Below are 17,957 nucleotides of genomic sequence, written 5' to 3'. Positions count from 1 at the left end.
ATAGATATCGTTTATGCAACCAATATATCATTAAAAATCACTTTAAAAAAATGATCAGAGACACTTTTAGATTCCCCTTTGTGACTGCATTAATCTCAAGTAACTAATTCCACTGGGATCTAATAAGAAAATGTTTTAAATATCTTAGTAATAACAATATGCACCATTATTTTTCGCCAAAGCTCAACAAGCGTGTCTTGCTCTATTCTCGCGGCGCTCCCTTCTCTAAAGCTTACACAATTCCTCTTTGTCTGCATGTCTTCCCCATCTCACACACATTGAGTAACTTGAATTCGTCACATTTCGCTCTGAGTGCCAGCGGCAGATGGTTCAACGCTTCGTCACTCGATCCCACTCTTTTTACAACACGCTCTGCCTGCAGACCACAGTCAGGCAAACCTACAGACACACTCCAGCGGACACCCACAATCCCTACAGCAAACCACACTCAATACTACTGCGAGACTGAAACAAACACTATTGAAGTAGTATATACAGAAGTATTGGTGATTTTAATGAGCATTTAAAAAATATATATTCTCAGGAAACCTAAAGGAAATTTCAATACCTTTTTAAGATTTTTTAAAGACCATCTTGGAATATTTTAAGACCTTGTCGCTACTTCAAGTTCTAATCAGTCTCAAACATTTAAAGGGCCGTGAAACCCCCGTTTCAGCAGGGTGTTTTCAGGAAAGCGCGTCAAAAGAAGGAAAGTCAGGAAAGTGGGTGTGTCTGGCTCTGTTTGGGTGGGAGTGTCGGGGGAGGGAAAAGGGGAAGGGTTTTAATTAAAAATGGGAGTTTCCATTTGGGCACGCTTTGATTTTCACCAAGGAAAAACAAAACCACATGCAGGGGAGAAAGACAGTGACTGTGTTTAATGACGGTGGAATGTTTGATACCGCACGCTGTATAAGAGAAAAAAACCCTCTGCATTTCTCGGTAACTCAGATGCACTCAGTAGCTCAGAAAGCTGTGTGTGTGTAGACTATCCTGTCACAAAATGCAGCGAAAATTAAACACGACGGTGGGTAATAGTTTGCTTGCAGTGTTCACGTGTTTACACTCTGAGAGCAGCATTTACAGCAGATCTTTCAGCCCATAATATTGTAGTGATATTAACGTAAACTAAGTAACTTAGAGGTCTGTCTTTAAACACTGAAAGAGTACTGCTGACCATACCAACTCTAACTTTGCCATCTGAATGAACAATGAAAGGGTGCTGATCGCATACATTTACCAAATCTGTGGAGACAGGACAATCAACACATACTGGAGCTGCGTCTTTTTTAAAAGGAGACAAGCAGCAAATCTGGATTTCACAATTTCCAGACGCGAAAAGCTCTCGAGTAAAAAATGTTCCTTACAAACGTATTTCTGCCACGTGTTGCGCGCACTGATCAACACGTGAGTCCAGTTGTCCTCTCAAAGAGGGAGAATGAAAACAAAACCTTCGTTGCAGAACATTATAAAAGCAACACTGACGACTAGGGCTGGGTGATTTTTCCGATTTTTTAAATTAATTCGAATTCACGTTTTAAGACGATTTAATTTTGAATCAAATCGAGAAATCACGATTTTTAAAAATATATATATTTAATACATTATAATGGCACCAATGCGCTTTGGTTCACTCTTTGAATGAAGCAGGAAGCACACCAAAACCGCCTCTCGGCGACACGCCGCACAGCCCCACGCCATGGATTTAAGAATTCTAAACCGGTTTCTATACACAGCAGTTCTCATTTCAGCCGGCCCACAGAGCGCCATCTGATTAGTTTCATGTTAAATAACATGCGAATGTGCGCGTTTGGTGTGTGATGGTTTAACCTGTCATGTCCACGCCGTGTCGCGGCGCTCCTGGTGTGCAACCTGCTTGACTGCCTGTTAAAGCGTGAAGTCATGTAGGATTTTACTTGTTGCACGTCTGTGTGGATTGTCAAGACATTAGGGGTGTAACGATATTAAAACCGAACCGAAATATCGCGATACACCAACCACGATACGTATCGCGAAACTCTCGTGGCGTACCGCGGTACTCTCACGCCCCCTGCTGCCCATTGTTGAGGTTGACGTCACTTGTCTCTAACTAATTGAACCAATTTAAACACATCTTTAATATCATATTTGATTAAATTGTTTTAGTAATGATGTGGATTTGTTCTAAATATTATATTCTAAATTTAGTATTTTAGTGCATGTTATGTCATGTGACTTGAGTAAGCATCACACTCGTTACTACTGGACGCAGGATGGCTGCTTTACATAGTACTGAGATTGCAGATCACCCAGACACATTTAAGTCATCTGTGTTGAAACATTTTGGTTTTCCAGTTGAGTACAGGAATAGAATTCGTGTCGTAGACAAAGCGCCTGCCTGTCTGTCTCAACTGTTTCACGAAACTTACTTCACGAAACTTACTTGTAAGGAAAAACATTTAAAAAGTGTGGTAATTTCACAATGTGAGGGTGTAAGCAACAGAACTGCCAACAAAAGTGATTTAATGTACAAAAGTAAAACCAGAATAATGCCCAAATATACAAAAAAAGAGAAATATTTACACTAATAAAAATAATATAATAAAGTAACAAATTCAAACAAAAGTATCAAACAAAAATTAGTTAAACTCGAGTAAGGGGGTGATAGTGAAGACAAAAAAAGAAATAAATATAATAAAACAATTCTAACTTATGAATAACCCCTCTTACCTCGCTAAAACTAATGAAAAGAAAAAAAAGGTCTTCAGCGCCGTGCGCCGCATTCTTCCCTATACTGAATAAAATAAACAAAGATGACCTTCACCTCTTACCTGATGTCTTTAACAATACATTTTCTACGTGTTTGCAAAATGGAAATCCTATGACATTTTCCCTTATCCCCCTTACACTAAGACTGAACTTGAGGAGAAACAGCTATATTGTCGGGAAGGAGCGGATAATATACAAATCAATTGAAATAAAAATGTACAAACCTCACAAAATTTCTTAAAGTGGGCTAAAGTAATGCAAAATAATTTTACCCAAACGAAAGTTAAGCAAAAACAACGAAAATTATAATCATGTCAGAAAAATACACGAAAAACGAGATCAAAGGAAAAGCGCTCTCTCTCCCGCTCTTCCTGAATTGCTTTTTACATTCCCGCGCTGCGTCGCCAAATGATGATAGATCGGTCTCCTGACCAATCAGCTGTCAAAAAGGCGGACCTACAGAAATGACAGCATCAGCTGTCATGAAGGCGGACCTACATAAATGACCGGCTTAGAGGGAGCGGGAGAGATGTATGAATGTATTTTACTGGTGAATATGTCATGACTGGTGAATATGTCATGAAAAAACACTTTACAAACACATTATATGTATATTTTTAATTAATTTAAACGGAAACCTATCTATCTAAATTAAACCTAAATAATCAAAAATGAGCGTCTGTGTCAGCACAGAGATCAAGTCTCTCATCGGAGAATGTGGATATTATGGTGTTTTTGAAGAAGATCTTTCACTAGTCTACACTGCAGTTATTTATTTAATTTTAGTTTACTTAGTTAAGATGGCTGCACTAAAGAGAATAGTTTTTTTTTCTGACTAGTCTATATTGGAGGTATTTATTTAATTCTAGTTGTTTACTCGGGTATCCTGACTGTACTAAAAATGCGATGACAAAGTTAATAAAGAAAAAGTTAAGATGTTCTTGTTATTAAGTGAATTGTCCCTTAGCATTGCTGTTAGCATGACATCAACCCTAACCCCACAGCAAACAGAAACCGAACCGTACCGAACCGTACCGAACCGAACCGTGGCTCCAAAACCGTGAACCGAACCGAACCGTGCCTTTTGTGTATCGTTACACCCTTACAAGACATATTCCCTCATCAAGTCGATAAACTCGATCTCAACATGTATGAAGGACGTAAAAGCCTGCCATGTGAAAAATCGCGCCAATCTTTTGGTTTGAACAACACGAGTAGAGGTGAGGGACTGTAGAAGTGAAAATGAAAGTATCTGTCCCCATGACGTCATTTAGCGGACCTAGTTGAAAACCAGACAGATCAGGCAGCATAATACAGAGAGTGGAGCAAAGCGCATCAAATGATTGGTATTTAAAAGGGGGGAAAAAAAAATAGATTAACTATATTATTTTATATTAGACACACATCTGGTGCTTGTATTTGCCCTGCTATACATCCACAACTTCACACATTGGGTTAAATTAGGTACAGTCTTCGAAGCTATCATGCATTTTAATGAAGTTGCACGCATACACATTAGAGCGCGCTGATTGGTTTGAACCAAGTCTTACTCATGCATTAATGCAGCACACTCGAGACGTAAAACAGTACTCCCAGGTACAGACGCCCAGTCTACACACTGGAATGCATGCTAAGATCCCATGGCCGTGACACAGCTTCAAAAATTAGTTTGAAACTGGAAGTACAAATTTGCTCCAAAAACCAATTTTTACTTATTAGTGAAATATATGTGTCCTAACAGTGTTTTTAGCAGTGTGGGACACATATACGACTGTCAACAGCTCAAAACATGTGTTTTGTGACCCTTTAACCTAATAAACAGTTGGTAATGAACAGTTGTAGTTAAATAAATGAATGGAGCACAACCATGCAACAGAACAGGCTATTCAATTAGTTTGTAAAGCCTCCCTAATGAGAGGCTGGAGAGATATGACTTGCAATATATGTGATGACACAACAGCACGTTGTATTTTTCTACATTAAAAATGTAAATATATTTCATTTTAAAACTACATAATATCAGTGCATTTTACATCTTACTTTTTTTTTTTTTGAACAAACATTTAAATATTGTATTTCGAAGCACAGCAAAAGCAGTGCATTGCTGAAGTAGGCTTCTTTTACATTCAGACACATTTATATGTTATGTTTTGAACTGCACAACAATTATAGATGCAACAATTATAGATTTTGGTTGTCCCATAGTCTGAAAAATAATCATAGTTTCACGGTTATCACATCTAATGTAAATTTAAGCTGTATATTAGGTAAGTATTTAAATGAATGGTTGTTATCATGTGTTCACACATACATAATCATTTAAAAAATTCATCTAACATATCTTTTGTAAACATTGCACTAAAAGCCACACACAACTCTCACCGCTATAGCGTGAGATGTTTCCTACAGTTAAATAGGCCTGCTTTAGATGTGGAAAGCATCACATTACCTTTTTTGTATTGCAGTATTGAATTTTTCAGCTATAAATATTGCAAGATGAATACGGTTTCACAAGATGGTTTGAATAGCTCTATTTGACAGTTTTCTGGGGAATCTAACAGAATTCAGGTACAGAAAATAAATAGTCACTGGGGCTGGGCGATTTTTCTGATTTTTTCGATTAATTCGAATTTACATTAAGACGATTTAATTTTGAATAAAATCGAGAAATCGCGATTTAATTTTTTTTTTATTTAATACATTATAATGGCACCAATGCGCTTTGGTTCACTCTCTGTATGAAGCAGGAAGCACACCATAAGCGCCTCTCGGCAGCGCAACGCACAGCACCATGCTATGGATTTTAGAATTCTAAACAGGTTTCTATACACACACCAGCGCAGCCCAGCCACAATTCACGAAGAAGTTCATATTTTAGCCGGCCCACAGAGCGCCATCTATTTAGTTTTATGTTAAATATCATGCGAATGTGCGCGTTTGGTGTGTGATAGGTTAAACTGTCATGTGCGCGCCGTGTCGCGGCAATTCTGGTGTGCGACCTGCTTGACTGCCTGAAGTCTAGCGTGAAGTCATGTAGGATTTTACTTGTTGCACGTCTGTGTGGATTGTCAAGACATTCCCTCAGTTCCCAGGGACTGTAGCAGAGAAAATGAAAGTACCCGCCCCCATGATGTCATTTAGCGGACCTAGTTGAAAACCAGACAGATCAGGCAGCATAATACAAAGAGTGGAGCAAAGCGCATCCAATGATCGGTATTTAAAAGGGGGAAAAAAGAAAAATAGATTAAATATATTATTTTATATTAGACACACATCTGGTGCTTGTATTTGCTCCTGCTATACGTCCACAACTTCACACACTGGGTTAAATTAGGCTTTACAGTTTCCATGTTCAGTCCTTGTCTTCCACTGTATCTTTTTAAGAAAAAGGCAGCAGCTTTACAACCTGTCATTCAATCAGAAGACAAAGTCAAAGCCGAGCTGACAGTCAATCTTTCCTAGGCTCAGCAAAACTTGCCAAAAACCCCTCTGTATTCCTGCAACTGCAATATTTACATAAATATTTCTTATTCAAATCTTCAGCAACGCTATTTAACTCATGAATTTGTTTTACATTTATTTACACCTTGACCGATTTTTGTCTGACATGGCCATTAAAAATACAATGTTCCTTAACCAGATGGTTTTTCAAGTTACTTTTAAAGAGAATGTTACTTCAGTCATGTTGTTGTAATGTTTTGAGAAGACTAGTAACACAATAAAAAAAAAAATTCGAAATCGAAATCGTGAATCGGTCAAATTTTATTAAAAAAATCTAGATTTTTTTTTTTTGCTAAATCGCCCAGCCCTATTAGTCACAATGCAAAACATACTTTTCTTAGTTTCGCTTCGTCCAAATATCAAAGAATCTCAGATCAAGTAAAAATGTTGATTAGTTTTCACCTCAGAATGAAGAGCTTTTCTTTAAAACAAGTTAAATTATCTTGCAATGGGGAAATTAAAACAATCATATTTTCGCTTCGAAATGTAGATATTTCAACTAAAAACCAAGAAAAAAAAATTGTAAAGAAACTTTTTTTTTTTTTTTTTTGCATAAATCGTATAAATAATTAAAATGCAATTCATCTTTGTTACACCTACAAGCATCTTCATCATTTTTGGTGTTCAAATATTTTAAACTCTCTTGAAAAGGCCTTAAAAACGCATGCAAATAATAAATGTTACAGTTCTAAATTTGATAAAGCAGCGACTCGTGGCACACTTGCAATGTGACAATTGTGGATTTACACATAGTGATATCCATGCTGTAACGATATTGTGCAGCAATTTCAGATGCAGCATTCTCTATAGACTCTTTATACTGTTCAAAAGCAGAACCAACAATTTAGAAGAACTTTAAATTCTTAGTAGCTTTATCCCTGTATGTCTCATAGACCATTTAAGTGTAGAAGTGTTATCAGTCAAAGCAGACATGTAAGGTATAAAATGTTATCTGCATGAAACGTCACAACAGCCACGATTACGCTGTTTTTGTGAACTACACTGTTTTCAGCAAACCATTAATTGGGGGAAAAAAAAGATTTACAACCAATGTATCATTCCACAAATGTACATTACCCAGCCATTAATTCTGTGTAAGTTCATAGCTTGCCTGAGGTTAATAACTGTGAAGACACACCTGCATTCTGTCATCCACCTGACACACTAATAATACAGCTACACCTGAATACAAATGCTGGAGAACGACCAAACCGCCATCAAAAACACATAACGTCTGCAAGGTACAACAAGGGAAGGTTTAATCACTCATCACATGCTTTGTGATCAAAAACACACAAGACTTAAGGGGAGACATTGGAGGGAAAAACTTTTTTTTTTTCATCCACTTGTTCTTGTTGAGATTTGGGTCATTTGGCTTTTCATAGTGTTTTTGTTATCTGGATAAAATTACAAGATGCAAAATGAACTTTTAAGTGTCTCTTTTACAGCATTTTATCCATTCTGTGTCTATAGTTTTTAATTATATACATAGTTGTTTAAAGGTTGTTTTATCAAAAGACCTAATTTTAAAAAGACCAAATGTCAATTTTCTGATTGTTTTTACAGATGAATACAATCAATCATAGCTTTCCTGATGATGTACATTTTTATATTACACAAAATTATTTTTTTTAAATCCAGGCTGAATTATGGAGTAACAAAAAGATTATCAACATTTAACATGCACATTTAACTTTTATATGTCGAAAAAAAATAATTTTTTTTTAAACCAGATTTCATCCAAATGTTGACATTTCTGTACAGAAAATGTATGCAAACCAGTGCATAAGTAAATAATCCCCAGTTTGCATTTTTGATTCCATTTTTAAACAGCATTTAAAAACTTAAACTTATTTAAAATATTTAAATAAAATATTTTTAAAAATTATATTTGCAACTGTTAATAAAATCATAAAACTGTGGCAGTTTTTTTTCCGTTTTTTTGTACCGAAATGATCTGCAAATCAGTGCATGGTTAAATAATCCCTTATTTATATTGTTTTTATTTCATTTTTAACAGCATTTAGAAAACTTGTAAAACAAAAATAACTGTGAAAGGTTTTTTTTGTACTGAAATTCTATGCAAACCGGTGCATAATTAAATAATCCCTCATTTGCATTTTTCATTTTAAAAAGCAATTTTAGAAAACTTGTAATATGAAAATATGTGCAATTGTTAATAAAATAAAATACATGAGGCAGTTTTTAAAAATAATTTTGTACAGAAAATGTATGCAAATTAGTGCGTGAATAAATATTCCCCAGTTTACATTTTTGATTCTGTTTTTACATAGCATTTTGGAAAACTTGTAACACAAAATAATTGCAATTGTTATTAAAATTATTAAACTGAATTTTTTTTTCCTGCAGGTTTTTGTACAGAAATTATATGCAAATCAATGCATAATTAAATAATCCCTCATTTGCATTCTTCATTCTGTTTAAAAAAGCATTTTATAAAACTTGTAACATAAAAATATTTGTGATTGTTAATAAAATCATAACTGTGGCTGTTTTTTTTCTTTAGTTTTTCGTACAGAAATTATATGCAAATCAGTGTATAAATAAATAGAACCTTATTTGCATTGTTTTAATTTAATTTTTAACAGCATTTTAGAAAACTTGGAATACAAAAAAAAATATTTGCACTAGTTAATAAAATCATAAAGCTGTGCAAGTTTGTTTTTACAGTTTTTTGTACAGAAAGTGTATGCAAATTAGTGCATAATTACATAACTCCACATTTGCATTTTTTAACAGCACTATACAAAACTTATAATACAAAAATACATGTGATTCTTAATCAAATCAAAGAAATAATATTTCCCCCTGCCTGGCCATTTACAATATTTTCAGTTTTTTTTTAATTATTATTAGATATAATTAGTATTATTTTCAGAGTTTCAGAAATCAAACTTATGAAGATAAAATCTCCTCTGTAAAAAGTAAAAACAATTTACTCTAATATGTAAAAAAAAAAATAAATAAATATATATATATATAAACATTTTTAACCAAACTGTGTCCTAGTAAATATTCAAATGTTTGTACAAAACATATGCAAATTAGTGCATATTTAATTAATAAATCGCTAATATTTTTTATTAATTGTTATTAATTGTATTTTATGTAATACAAGTTTTCAAAAAGACTGTTTAAATATGCAAATTACAAAACTTAAAACTTGCATATTTAAAACTTGCAATACATGAAAATATTTGCGATTCTTAATGAAATCAATAAACTAAAAGGTTTTATTATTAAGACATTAATATTGTTCATTTTATGTTTTATTAACCTGCAGTGTCTTGCTTTAAACAAGACACAGATTCAGCTTGACTGCTGTTCCTGGTTTACAATTCTAAAATATATTTGCTCATTGAATTTTTTTGTGTGTGTTTGTATTTATTGTGAGTGAGTCACAGTCAATTCATTTATACAGCCACAATTACAATGGAAACTACTAATCATTTGCTGAACGCTCTTATAAGTCTCTAGCAGACCATTAAGATGCATTGAAGAACACACATAATGAAGAACAAAGCACAAATATTTCCACTTTGCCAGCATGATTAAGTCTCACCTGAGTGAATAGGTATATCCGGTGTTATCCGGAGTACAGTGAGGAGGGGTGTACGTGTGCAGACGGGAAAAATCCATGGTGACGCGCTGAGCTCGCTGTGAAGATCAAACCAGATGTCAAGAGCAAACTCCTAAAACTACACCAGCCGACGTGTGACTCCGATGGGTGTGACCTTTGCATATAAACATCAGTCACACCCATGAAAACACGCACACAATGCGCACACACACACACACACACACACGGCCTACAGTTCAGCCTGTCTCTTGGAAGAATCCTGATGAACTGCTTTGGTTTACTTGTTTAGTCTGATGCAGGTGACTGAATGTAAAGCTTGTGGAGATTATAAACATTCATAGTAAACTGAGCTTTTTTTTAGTTTCCTTTGTTTTTCTACTTTATTAGCTGTTGTCAAGTGGACAGGAAGTGTGGCGGTCCACACCTACGCATCCGAAATCAACAGCGCTGTCCAGAACCGATGCAAATAAGAGGAGGACAGTTGAGTGTAGGTGTTCATGTGTATACAGGTCTCACAAAATGTCTAAATCCCTAGTAGTTTTTCAGCAAGCATTTTTTGTTTGTACATCGAAATAAATTCAAACGGCCTGAATAGAAACGTGCATTATTTACTAAATAAAAAGAAAACACCAAACACATTTACTAAAACAAATTTATATATTTAAATGGCATTCATTATAGGCTGTGGATGGTTTGCACATTTTAGGACTTGTTACACACATACTGTTTGCTACTGTATATGGATTGCAAAAACTTTCAAGCTTAATATCTCAAAATCATTCAGAATGCAGATAGAACCTCATAATTCCAAGGTGACGATATGTTTGAGAATTAAAAGTAATAATAGCCTACTCATATTAACCTTTATTTTACATCCAAAGAATCGTGAGAAAATCGTGATCTTGATTTTAAGCAAAAGAAAATCATGATTCACATTTTAGCCAGAATCGTGCAGCACTATGAGCTACATTATATTCAGTATACTTACTTAAAAAATACTTTGTGCTGCTTGTTTAATCTATTTATTTAAAATGAGCTGCAACAACACGATTCTTGAGTTTTTTGGGACAGCTTAATTGTTTTATGTTTAATGCACTGATATTTGTAAAAACAATTAAGTTAACTTGATTTGTATTGAGCATTTTTTTTCCTGAATGAGTCTACTCCTTTTTAAATTATGGGAGGAACTTGTGGTTTGGGAAAGTTTCATTACTCTACAAATAATCCTTATTTATTCGTTTGACTGAATCAATTGTAAACGTTCCTTTATTTTCTATGTTTAGTATTTTAATGTGATATGCTACACTCAAAAAACGATGTTTGCTGTTGGTTCATACTACCTAAAATGAGCTGAAACAACACAATTCTTGAGTTCATTTTTTTGGAAAAACTTAAATGTTTTATGCTCAATCCGGTTACATTTGTAAAAAATAGTAAGGTAACTTATTTCATTTATGCTGTCCCAACACAAACAGAGTATAAGTAGAAAATGAACGCTTGATATATTTTTTATTATAATCTGATTATTTTCATTTTTCCTCTACATTAAGCTGTAAGAATGTGGAAAACAAGAAAAGATTAAGTAGGAATTTGTGGTTTGCTCTTGACGATATATTCCATGGATATTTGACTGGAATGCACAATGGATCTCTTGTTTTTCTTCTATCCAGGTTTGTTTTCACACGGATGCTTTAAAATGCATTTCCTTTTCAATATCCCTATCCCATATTACAGTGCTTGAAAGTAACCAAAACAACAAAAACAAGAAGATTAAATATTTCTTATATCAGATATAATAGTGCTAATATTTGAAATATTATTACAGTTATTGATGAATATTTTTGGTTAAGGGCAAAGCATTATGTTAAATAAATAATCTAGTCATGTATTCATACGATCACACTGATTATTTAATAAAACGTATTGCTCAAATTCATGCAAAAGACATTTTGGTAAGTATTGGATTACTGATCAGATATGAATATGGTGTTGTGAACTACAAATAAACAACAGAGTAATTAATAATGTTGGTTAAAGTATTTTTTTTATTAATCAATATATTATTAATAATATTACACAACATTTCAAGTTAAAACTCAAACTAACTAATCATTTATGACTAAACAAGTGCATTAGTTAAATGTTTGCTAATGTAATGTATTGAAGTATAAATGAACACTGAACCTAAAGCGCTATATATATATTTTTAAGTAGTAAATATAGCAAAGAATGAGTAGATTGCACAATAATGTTTCAGTCACATTTTACAATAAGGTTCTATTAAATGTATATTAACATGGACTAATAATGAATGATACTCATACAGAATCACTATATTTCAAACTAATTACAACCTGTAATTAACAATAGGTAATGCGCCACAGGTTATGAACAACTTTATTTCTATTAACTAAAAATAAATACTGTCTGTAAATAATGTATTGTTCATTGTTTGCTAGTATTAGTCAATATATTACTAACTAATGCAACCTTATCCGAAAGTTTAACCTATATTTCAGTTATTTAATTCAATATTTTACTTGATGTTTATTTATCATAATAGTATAATATTGTCATATCTTATGTGTTAACTGATGCAAAACAGATTATACTATAAAATCTTACTTACATTTCTATGGACCTTTAAGATTTCATTTAAAAATCGTAACAACAAAAATCCCTTAGTTCTGCATGGTTTGGTATGTCAGCCTTAACTTTAAACACACATAGGGGTTTAATGTTTAACCTTAAATTCAAGAGATTACTTTAAACTCATTGTTTAATCAAAATAAATAATTAATATAATAATTATTATTCTTAAAACTGTCCTGAATTTTTCAGAAGTGTTGAACAGAGCACGCACTTACAAAAATATTCAGGCAAGATTAAAAGGCTGATATCTCCCAGCGAAAGAATAAAATCATGTTTATGTTGTTTCGTTTAAAAATCGCAACATCAAAATTCCCTTACTTTTCCATGGTTTGGTATGTCAGCCTTAACTTTAAACATACATTGAGAGTTTAGTGTTTAACTTTAAATTCAGAAGATTACCTTTATAATCTCATTACCAAGTCAAATTAAATAAAAATTGTAAAATTACTACGGTTTTATTAGCAAGTCAATTTAGTAAATAATACTAATTCTCAAAACTGTTCTGAACCGATTTATTATTATTATTATTAATATTTAATAAATAGTAATATTACTTCATATTAATCGGGTAAGATTAAAATGCTGATATCTCTCAGTGAAAGTATAAAATAGTATTAATTTTGTTTACCTTTCCTCTAAATGCATGCCTCCTCATTCTCAAAAGTGCACAAGATCCACAAAAGCGACTGTTCCTCACTCAAGAGACAGGCTGAATAGGAAAAGAGAATCTTTCCCACCTCTTTTCCTTTTCTAAAAAGCACATTTCGCAAGCCCAGACAAGCTGAGCAATTATCCAAACATGACCTGCTGCTAATGGTGCAATGAAACAAGTCAATGGTGAAAACCAGGAGCTCCTTCCTTTGTGCACAAGTCAAACAAAAAAGTAGTCAGGGATTTATGTTTTATCTCGACTCATTCACATCTTCACGCCTTTATGCGTGGTTATCTCCATTTGCATGCATAATCATAACAAACGCACAACTCAAATCTGCAACATTTAGGATTGCAACGTTGGATGAGTCTCAAAAACTAGTCTGGACAGCACTTTTAGGCACTTCAAATAGTCTCTAAACATTAGAATCGACCATCATTTGCATATAGATAACATTAAATTAGATTTTCCGAACAAAACGAGTGGTTTCATTGTTTAAGTGTTCCCACTTCGCTATCTATGTAGGAGAGTGAGTGGGTTTTGACACAGAGCCTTGCATTGCAACACTGTAGCCTATATCAGCGCAGTTCTATTACCTTAATGCGCACTTCAGAGTGTTTACTTATGAAGATTCGAGTGACGTATCATAAACAGTGTATATAAATATTTCCGTTCGCGTGTGTGACAGTTAAAGCAGGGCCATGTTTTCTGTCAAGAGTTTGCAAAGAAAGGAGCTTCGCTGACTGTCCACCAAACACTGTATTATTATAACTACACTTCAACAATAACGAATCTGTGCATATGACGTGAATTAAATCAGAAATAGCAACTAAACGTTAAAGCACTTGCCAGTTTGACCATCAGTTTCTACAATCTCTTGTTGTTTTGAAGGTAGTCCAGTTCTGAAATGACAATCCAGTTCGAGGATGCGCAAAGCGTGTGGCGCATCTCGACGGGTATACGCACAAATGAAAACACAAACAAATCCCCCTGCGTCCCCAACGCGAGATACAAATCCTTCAATCTTCGTGAGGGAGAAAAAAACACCAAAAGTTACGCGCTTGACTAACAATTACTACTAGGAAAATCCCAAAATGGCTTCCACAACAGAGTAAAGCCAGACGGATAAAGTCGCAAGAACGTTCCTCCTATTTTCCAAGCTCAGCTGTCAATCACGCGCATACTTTGAATCTATTGGCTGAGAGGCCGGGTCACGCCCTCCCCGCTCACGTCACACAGTCTTGGATATAAGGATTCAGAGGAGCCTGTCCGTAAAGCTGTCAACAGAGTCACTTCAGCGTGCAGAAACGTAAATACAGGCGATTGGGGCTCAAAACAGACAGTAAATGTGAGGAAGCGAGAGTGTTGGGCAGTCTATATGAGATTAAATACTAAATAAAGAACGACCTGATACAAACTCGCAGATTTAAATCAGTTATAATGATACATTTTTAGGAACACTTTGAGTTGGGTGTATTTCTTCATGTATTAACTTAGAAAACATTTGTTAGTTTTTAAATAGTCTTTGTTAACCTCAGTTAATAAAAATGCAGAAGTTTTTTGCTCATTTGCATTTTTAAATAGCTAATATTTACACTTAAAAAGGTTGTATTTGTTAATGATGAAAATAACAGTAGCCCAACTAAGAGTAATACATCTAAATATTTATTAATAATATAAGTTGCCTTCTTGAAGTGAATATTTTTATTACAGGTTAAAATCTGACAATCATACATTGCAAATTTCTATTGTCTTATTTTATGGTATATGCATTTATTTTTGTATACAGTAATATGTTTAATTACTTGTTGTTTGCTGAAGTGAAAGGAAATCTTATTTTAAAAGCAAAACTATTATAAAAATAATGTAAATACAGAGCAATAAATTAAGCATGAACATTTCAACATAATGTCAGATCATAAACAGATGATCGATGTTGGCTCATTTTTGCTCAAAATTAAATAGTAGAGCAAAATATTAATATATCTATTCATTCATTCATTCATTCATTCTTTTTACCTCGGCTTAGTCCCTTTATTCATCAGGGGTTGCCTCAGCAGAATGAACCGCCAACTTAGCCATACACTCTTACATTCACACATTCACTATGGTCAATTTAGTTTTTTCAATTCACCTGTACCGCATGTCTTTGAGCTGTGTGGGAAACTAAAGCACCCGGAGGAAACCCACGCCAACACGGAAGAACATGCAAACTCCACACAGAAATGCCAACTGGCTCAGCCGACCAGACTTAAACCAGCGACCATATTATAAATATTTACTAAATACTGATTGCAAGAAATGAATCCTAAACTAAAACAGTGTTTCCCTGGTTACTGCAGTAAACAAAGCAGTGTGATGTCAGCAGGATTTTATTGATTTCATAAACTACACAGCATCTCAATATATTTAAAGATTAAATTTAGGTAAACTTTAGCATACTGATACTGAACTTAATATCTTGTAAAAAAAAAAAAAAAAAGCATTTAAGACTTTTTGATACTTTTTAAGGGCCTAAATTTCTCTAAATTGATTTAGCAATTTTTAATACTTTTTATGACCCTGTGGACTCGCTGCAAATGTATTTAGTACTGACATATTAGACTGATTTAATAAAAATAATTGCAACATTTGTTTTCTAAGCCAAAGTGTAAAAAAGCAGCTATTACACAACTGACTTCATATGCAAAATATAAAACCCCCAAAGTCTTGCAATATTAAGTGAAGCGTACAGGAATAGAACTGGTGTCTCTCTTTTCGACAGACACAATCCATCATACTGTAAAACAATCCATTTCTCTAAACCAAACAACTGTACTGAAAAGAAAGAGTTATATTAAAAAACTACTGTACTAAAAAAATAGATAGATCAAGTTATATTAATCCCCAAACACAAATTCAGATGCAGTGCAAAACCGTTAACCGCAGATATACCAAATATCATACTAAGCAACTGTTGCATAAACTGTTGCATAAATAAAACACAAATGCTCTGCTGTCAATATAAATATAGAACAGACACACAACTGCAACCCATTTATTTCATATCCAAAAATATGGATATGATTCAATAACAAAAGCATAATTTGCAGCAGGCGGGCAAGTAAAAGTCAGAGTAAAAATTGAGTAAGAAAAAAGCAAAGGTTCTGTTTGCACTGTACAAAGCAAACTACTGCAACAAAATATTGCATGATAAGATTTATGGCTCTCTTGTTGATACTGCATGACTTTTTTTTTCCATCTTCCACTTCTTTCTTTTTTTCAGTGTTTAAAAATGACTGTCAGGGTAACAAATAAACAAAATAAAAACTCTGTAAGTTAAACTTTGTATATTAAGAGGCAAATCCTGTATGATTTTATTTAGCAACAACAACTGCTCAATACATGGTAGTTGCTATACAAGTGATACAGCTGCTGCCGGAAGTCAACGTGAATTATTTATACTAGAGATGCCCAAACTAGGGCACATGGGCTAAAGTTGGCCCATTGTAACATTTGACCTGGCCCGCCATCCCATCTGAGAAGAGAGGGAGAATTTCGGGGAGGGTTGGGGTTAATGTTTTTAACACACATTGTCATTTCTAATAACCTTTCATTTGTTACTTTTATTTTTAAGCTACAAAAAACAAACTTGAATTAAATGTTTCAATTAAATGTTGTAATGAAAGCAGGTGCTGCTTGACTAGTGTATTCAGCATTAAACTCCATAATGTTATAATGGAATTCTTCTGTTTTCATTATAATTGGTTCATTATAAAATGTAAAAATATATATACAATTGATTAGTTTATATGCATAATGTTTTCTATTATTTTTAAATTAACGAGGAAATTACTCATGGAAACTTTGTAATACAGCTTGGTATATTTACCTTCAGCCCACAGCCCTCAATCAAGTTTGTTTTTTGGCCCTTCATAAGAAAAGAAAAAGTTTGGGCACCCTTAATCTATTAATTTACCCATTATTTGTATCTTATTAACGTCTACCCCCTACCATCACAGTAATGTAAAAAACTGTAATTATATTTATTAATTATACTGAGTATTATTCATATTATTTATTAAATTATACATTCAATTGTATTTTATTAATGTCTACACCTACTCCAACCCTAAACCCAGCCATTAAAGTAATGCAAAAAACAGTACTGTTTTATTCATATTATTTATTAAATTATCCATTAATTTGTATTTTATTTATGTTCACCCCACTCCAACCCAAAACCAGCCATGAAAGTAATGTAAAAACATTAAATATACCAAGAAATATTCATATTATTTATTAAATATACCATTAATTTGTGTTTTTATTAACATTTACCCCTACTCCAACTCTAAACCCAACAATCAAAGTAATGTAAAAAAAAAAGTAAATACACTGTATTATTCATTAAATTATCCATTAATTTGTATTTAATTAACGTTTACCCTACTCTGACCCCAAACCCAGCCATTAAAGTAATGCAAAAACAGTAATTATACTGTATTATTTATTAAATTATCCATTCATTTGTATTTTATTAACGTCTACACCTATTCCAACCCTAAACCCAATCATCAATGTAAAAACAGTAATTATACTGTTTTATTCATGTTATTTATTAAATTACTCATTAATTTTTTTTATTCATATTATTTATTGGATTATTCATTAATTTGTATTTTATTTATGTTTACCCCACTCCAACCCTAAACCCAGCCATAAAAGTAATGTGAAAACATTAATTTTACCAAGAAATATTTATATTATTTATTAAATTAACCATTAATTTGTGTTTTTATTAACCTTTACCCCTACCCCAACCAT

At 33.3% G+C, this 17,957-nt stretch overlaps 2 protein-coding genes across 24 annotated transcripts in view; both read right to left on the bottom strand.

The window, feature by feature from the left end:
- The window catches only part of dnaaf5 (dynein axonemal assembly factor 5), a 571,499-nt gene that overhangs the window by 489,684 nt on the left and 63,858 nt on the right, over window positions 1–17,957 (bottom strand). The gene's annotated exons all lie outside the window — the stretch shown is intronic.
- sun1b (Sad1 and UNC84 domain containing 1b) overlaps window positions 1–17,957 on the bottom strand; it is a 75,679-nt gene that overhangs the window by 55,905 nt on the left and 1,817 nt on the right. For 5 of the 23 annotated variants that reach the window (XM_087242699.1, XM_087242701.1, XM_087242707.1 and 2 more), the window contains exons 1-2: window positions 13,128–14,278; window positions 9,830–9,924 (exon numbers count right to left, since the gene is read on the bottom strand). The exons of 5 other annotated variants lie outside the window; for them this stretch is intronic. In XM_087242699.1, the coding sequence (XP_087098825.1) occupies window positions 9,830–9,924; window positions 13,128–13,154 (122 nt within the window). In that variant the 5' untranslated portion in view covers window positions 13,155–14,278. 23 annotated transcript variants of the gene reach the window in all.

This window comes from Danio rerio, chromosome 3 (assembly GCF_052040795.2).
Source record: "Danio rerio strain M-AB ecotype USA chromosome 3, GRCz13ab, whole genome shotgun sequence".
In the NCBI taxonomy this organism is placed as follows: domain Eukaryota; kingdom Metazoa; phylum Chordata; class Actinopteri; order Cypriniformes; family Danionidae; genus Danio; species Danio rerio.
The sequence above is the reverse complement of the archived record's forward strand: the minus strand, read 5'-3'. Positions and strand labels throughout refer to the sequence as shown.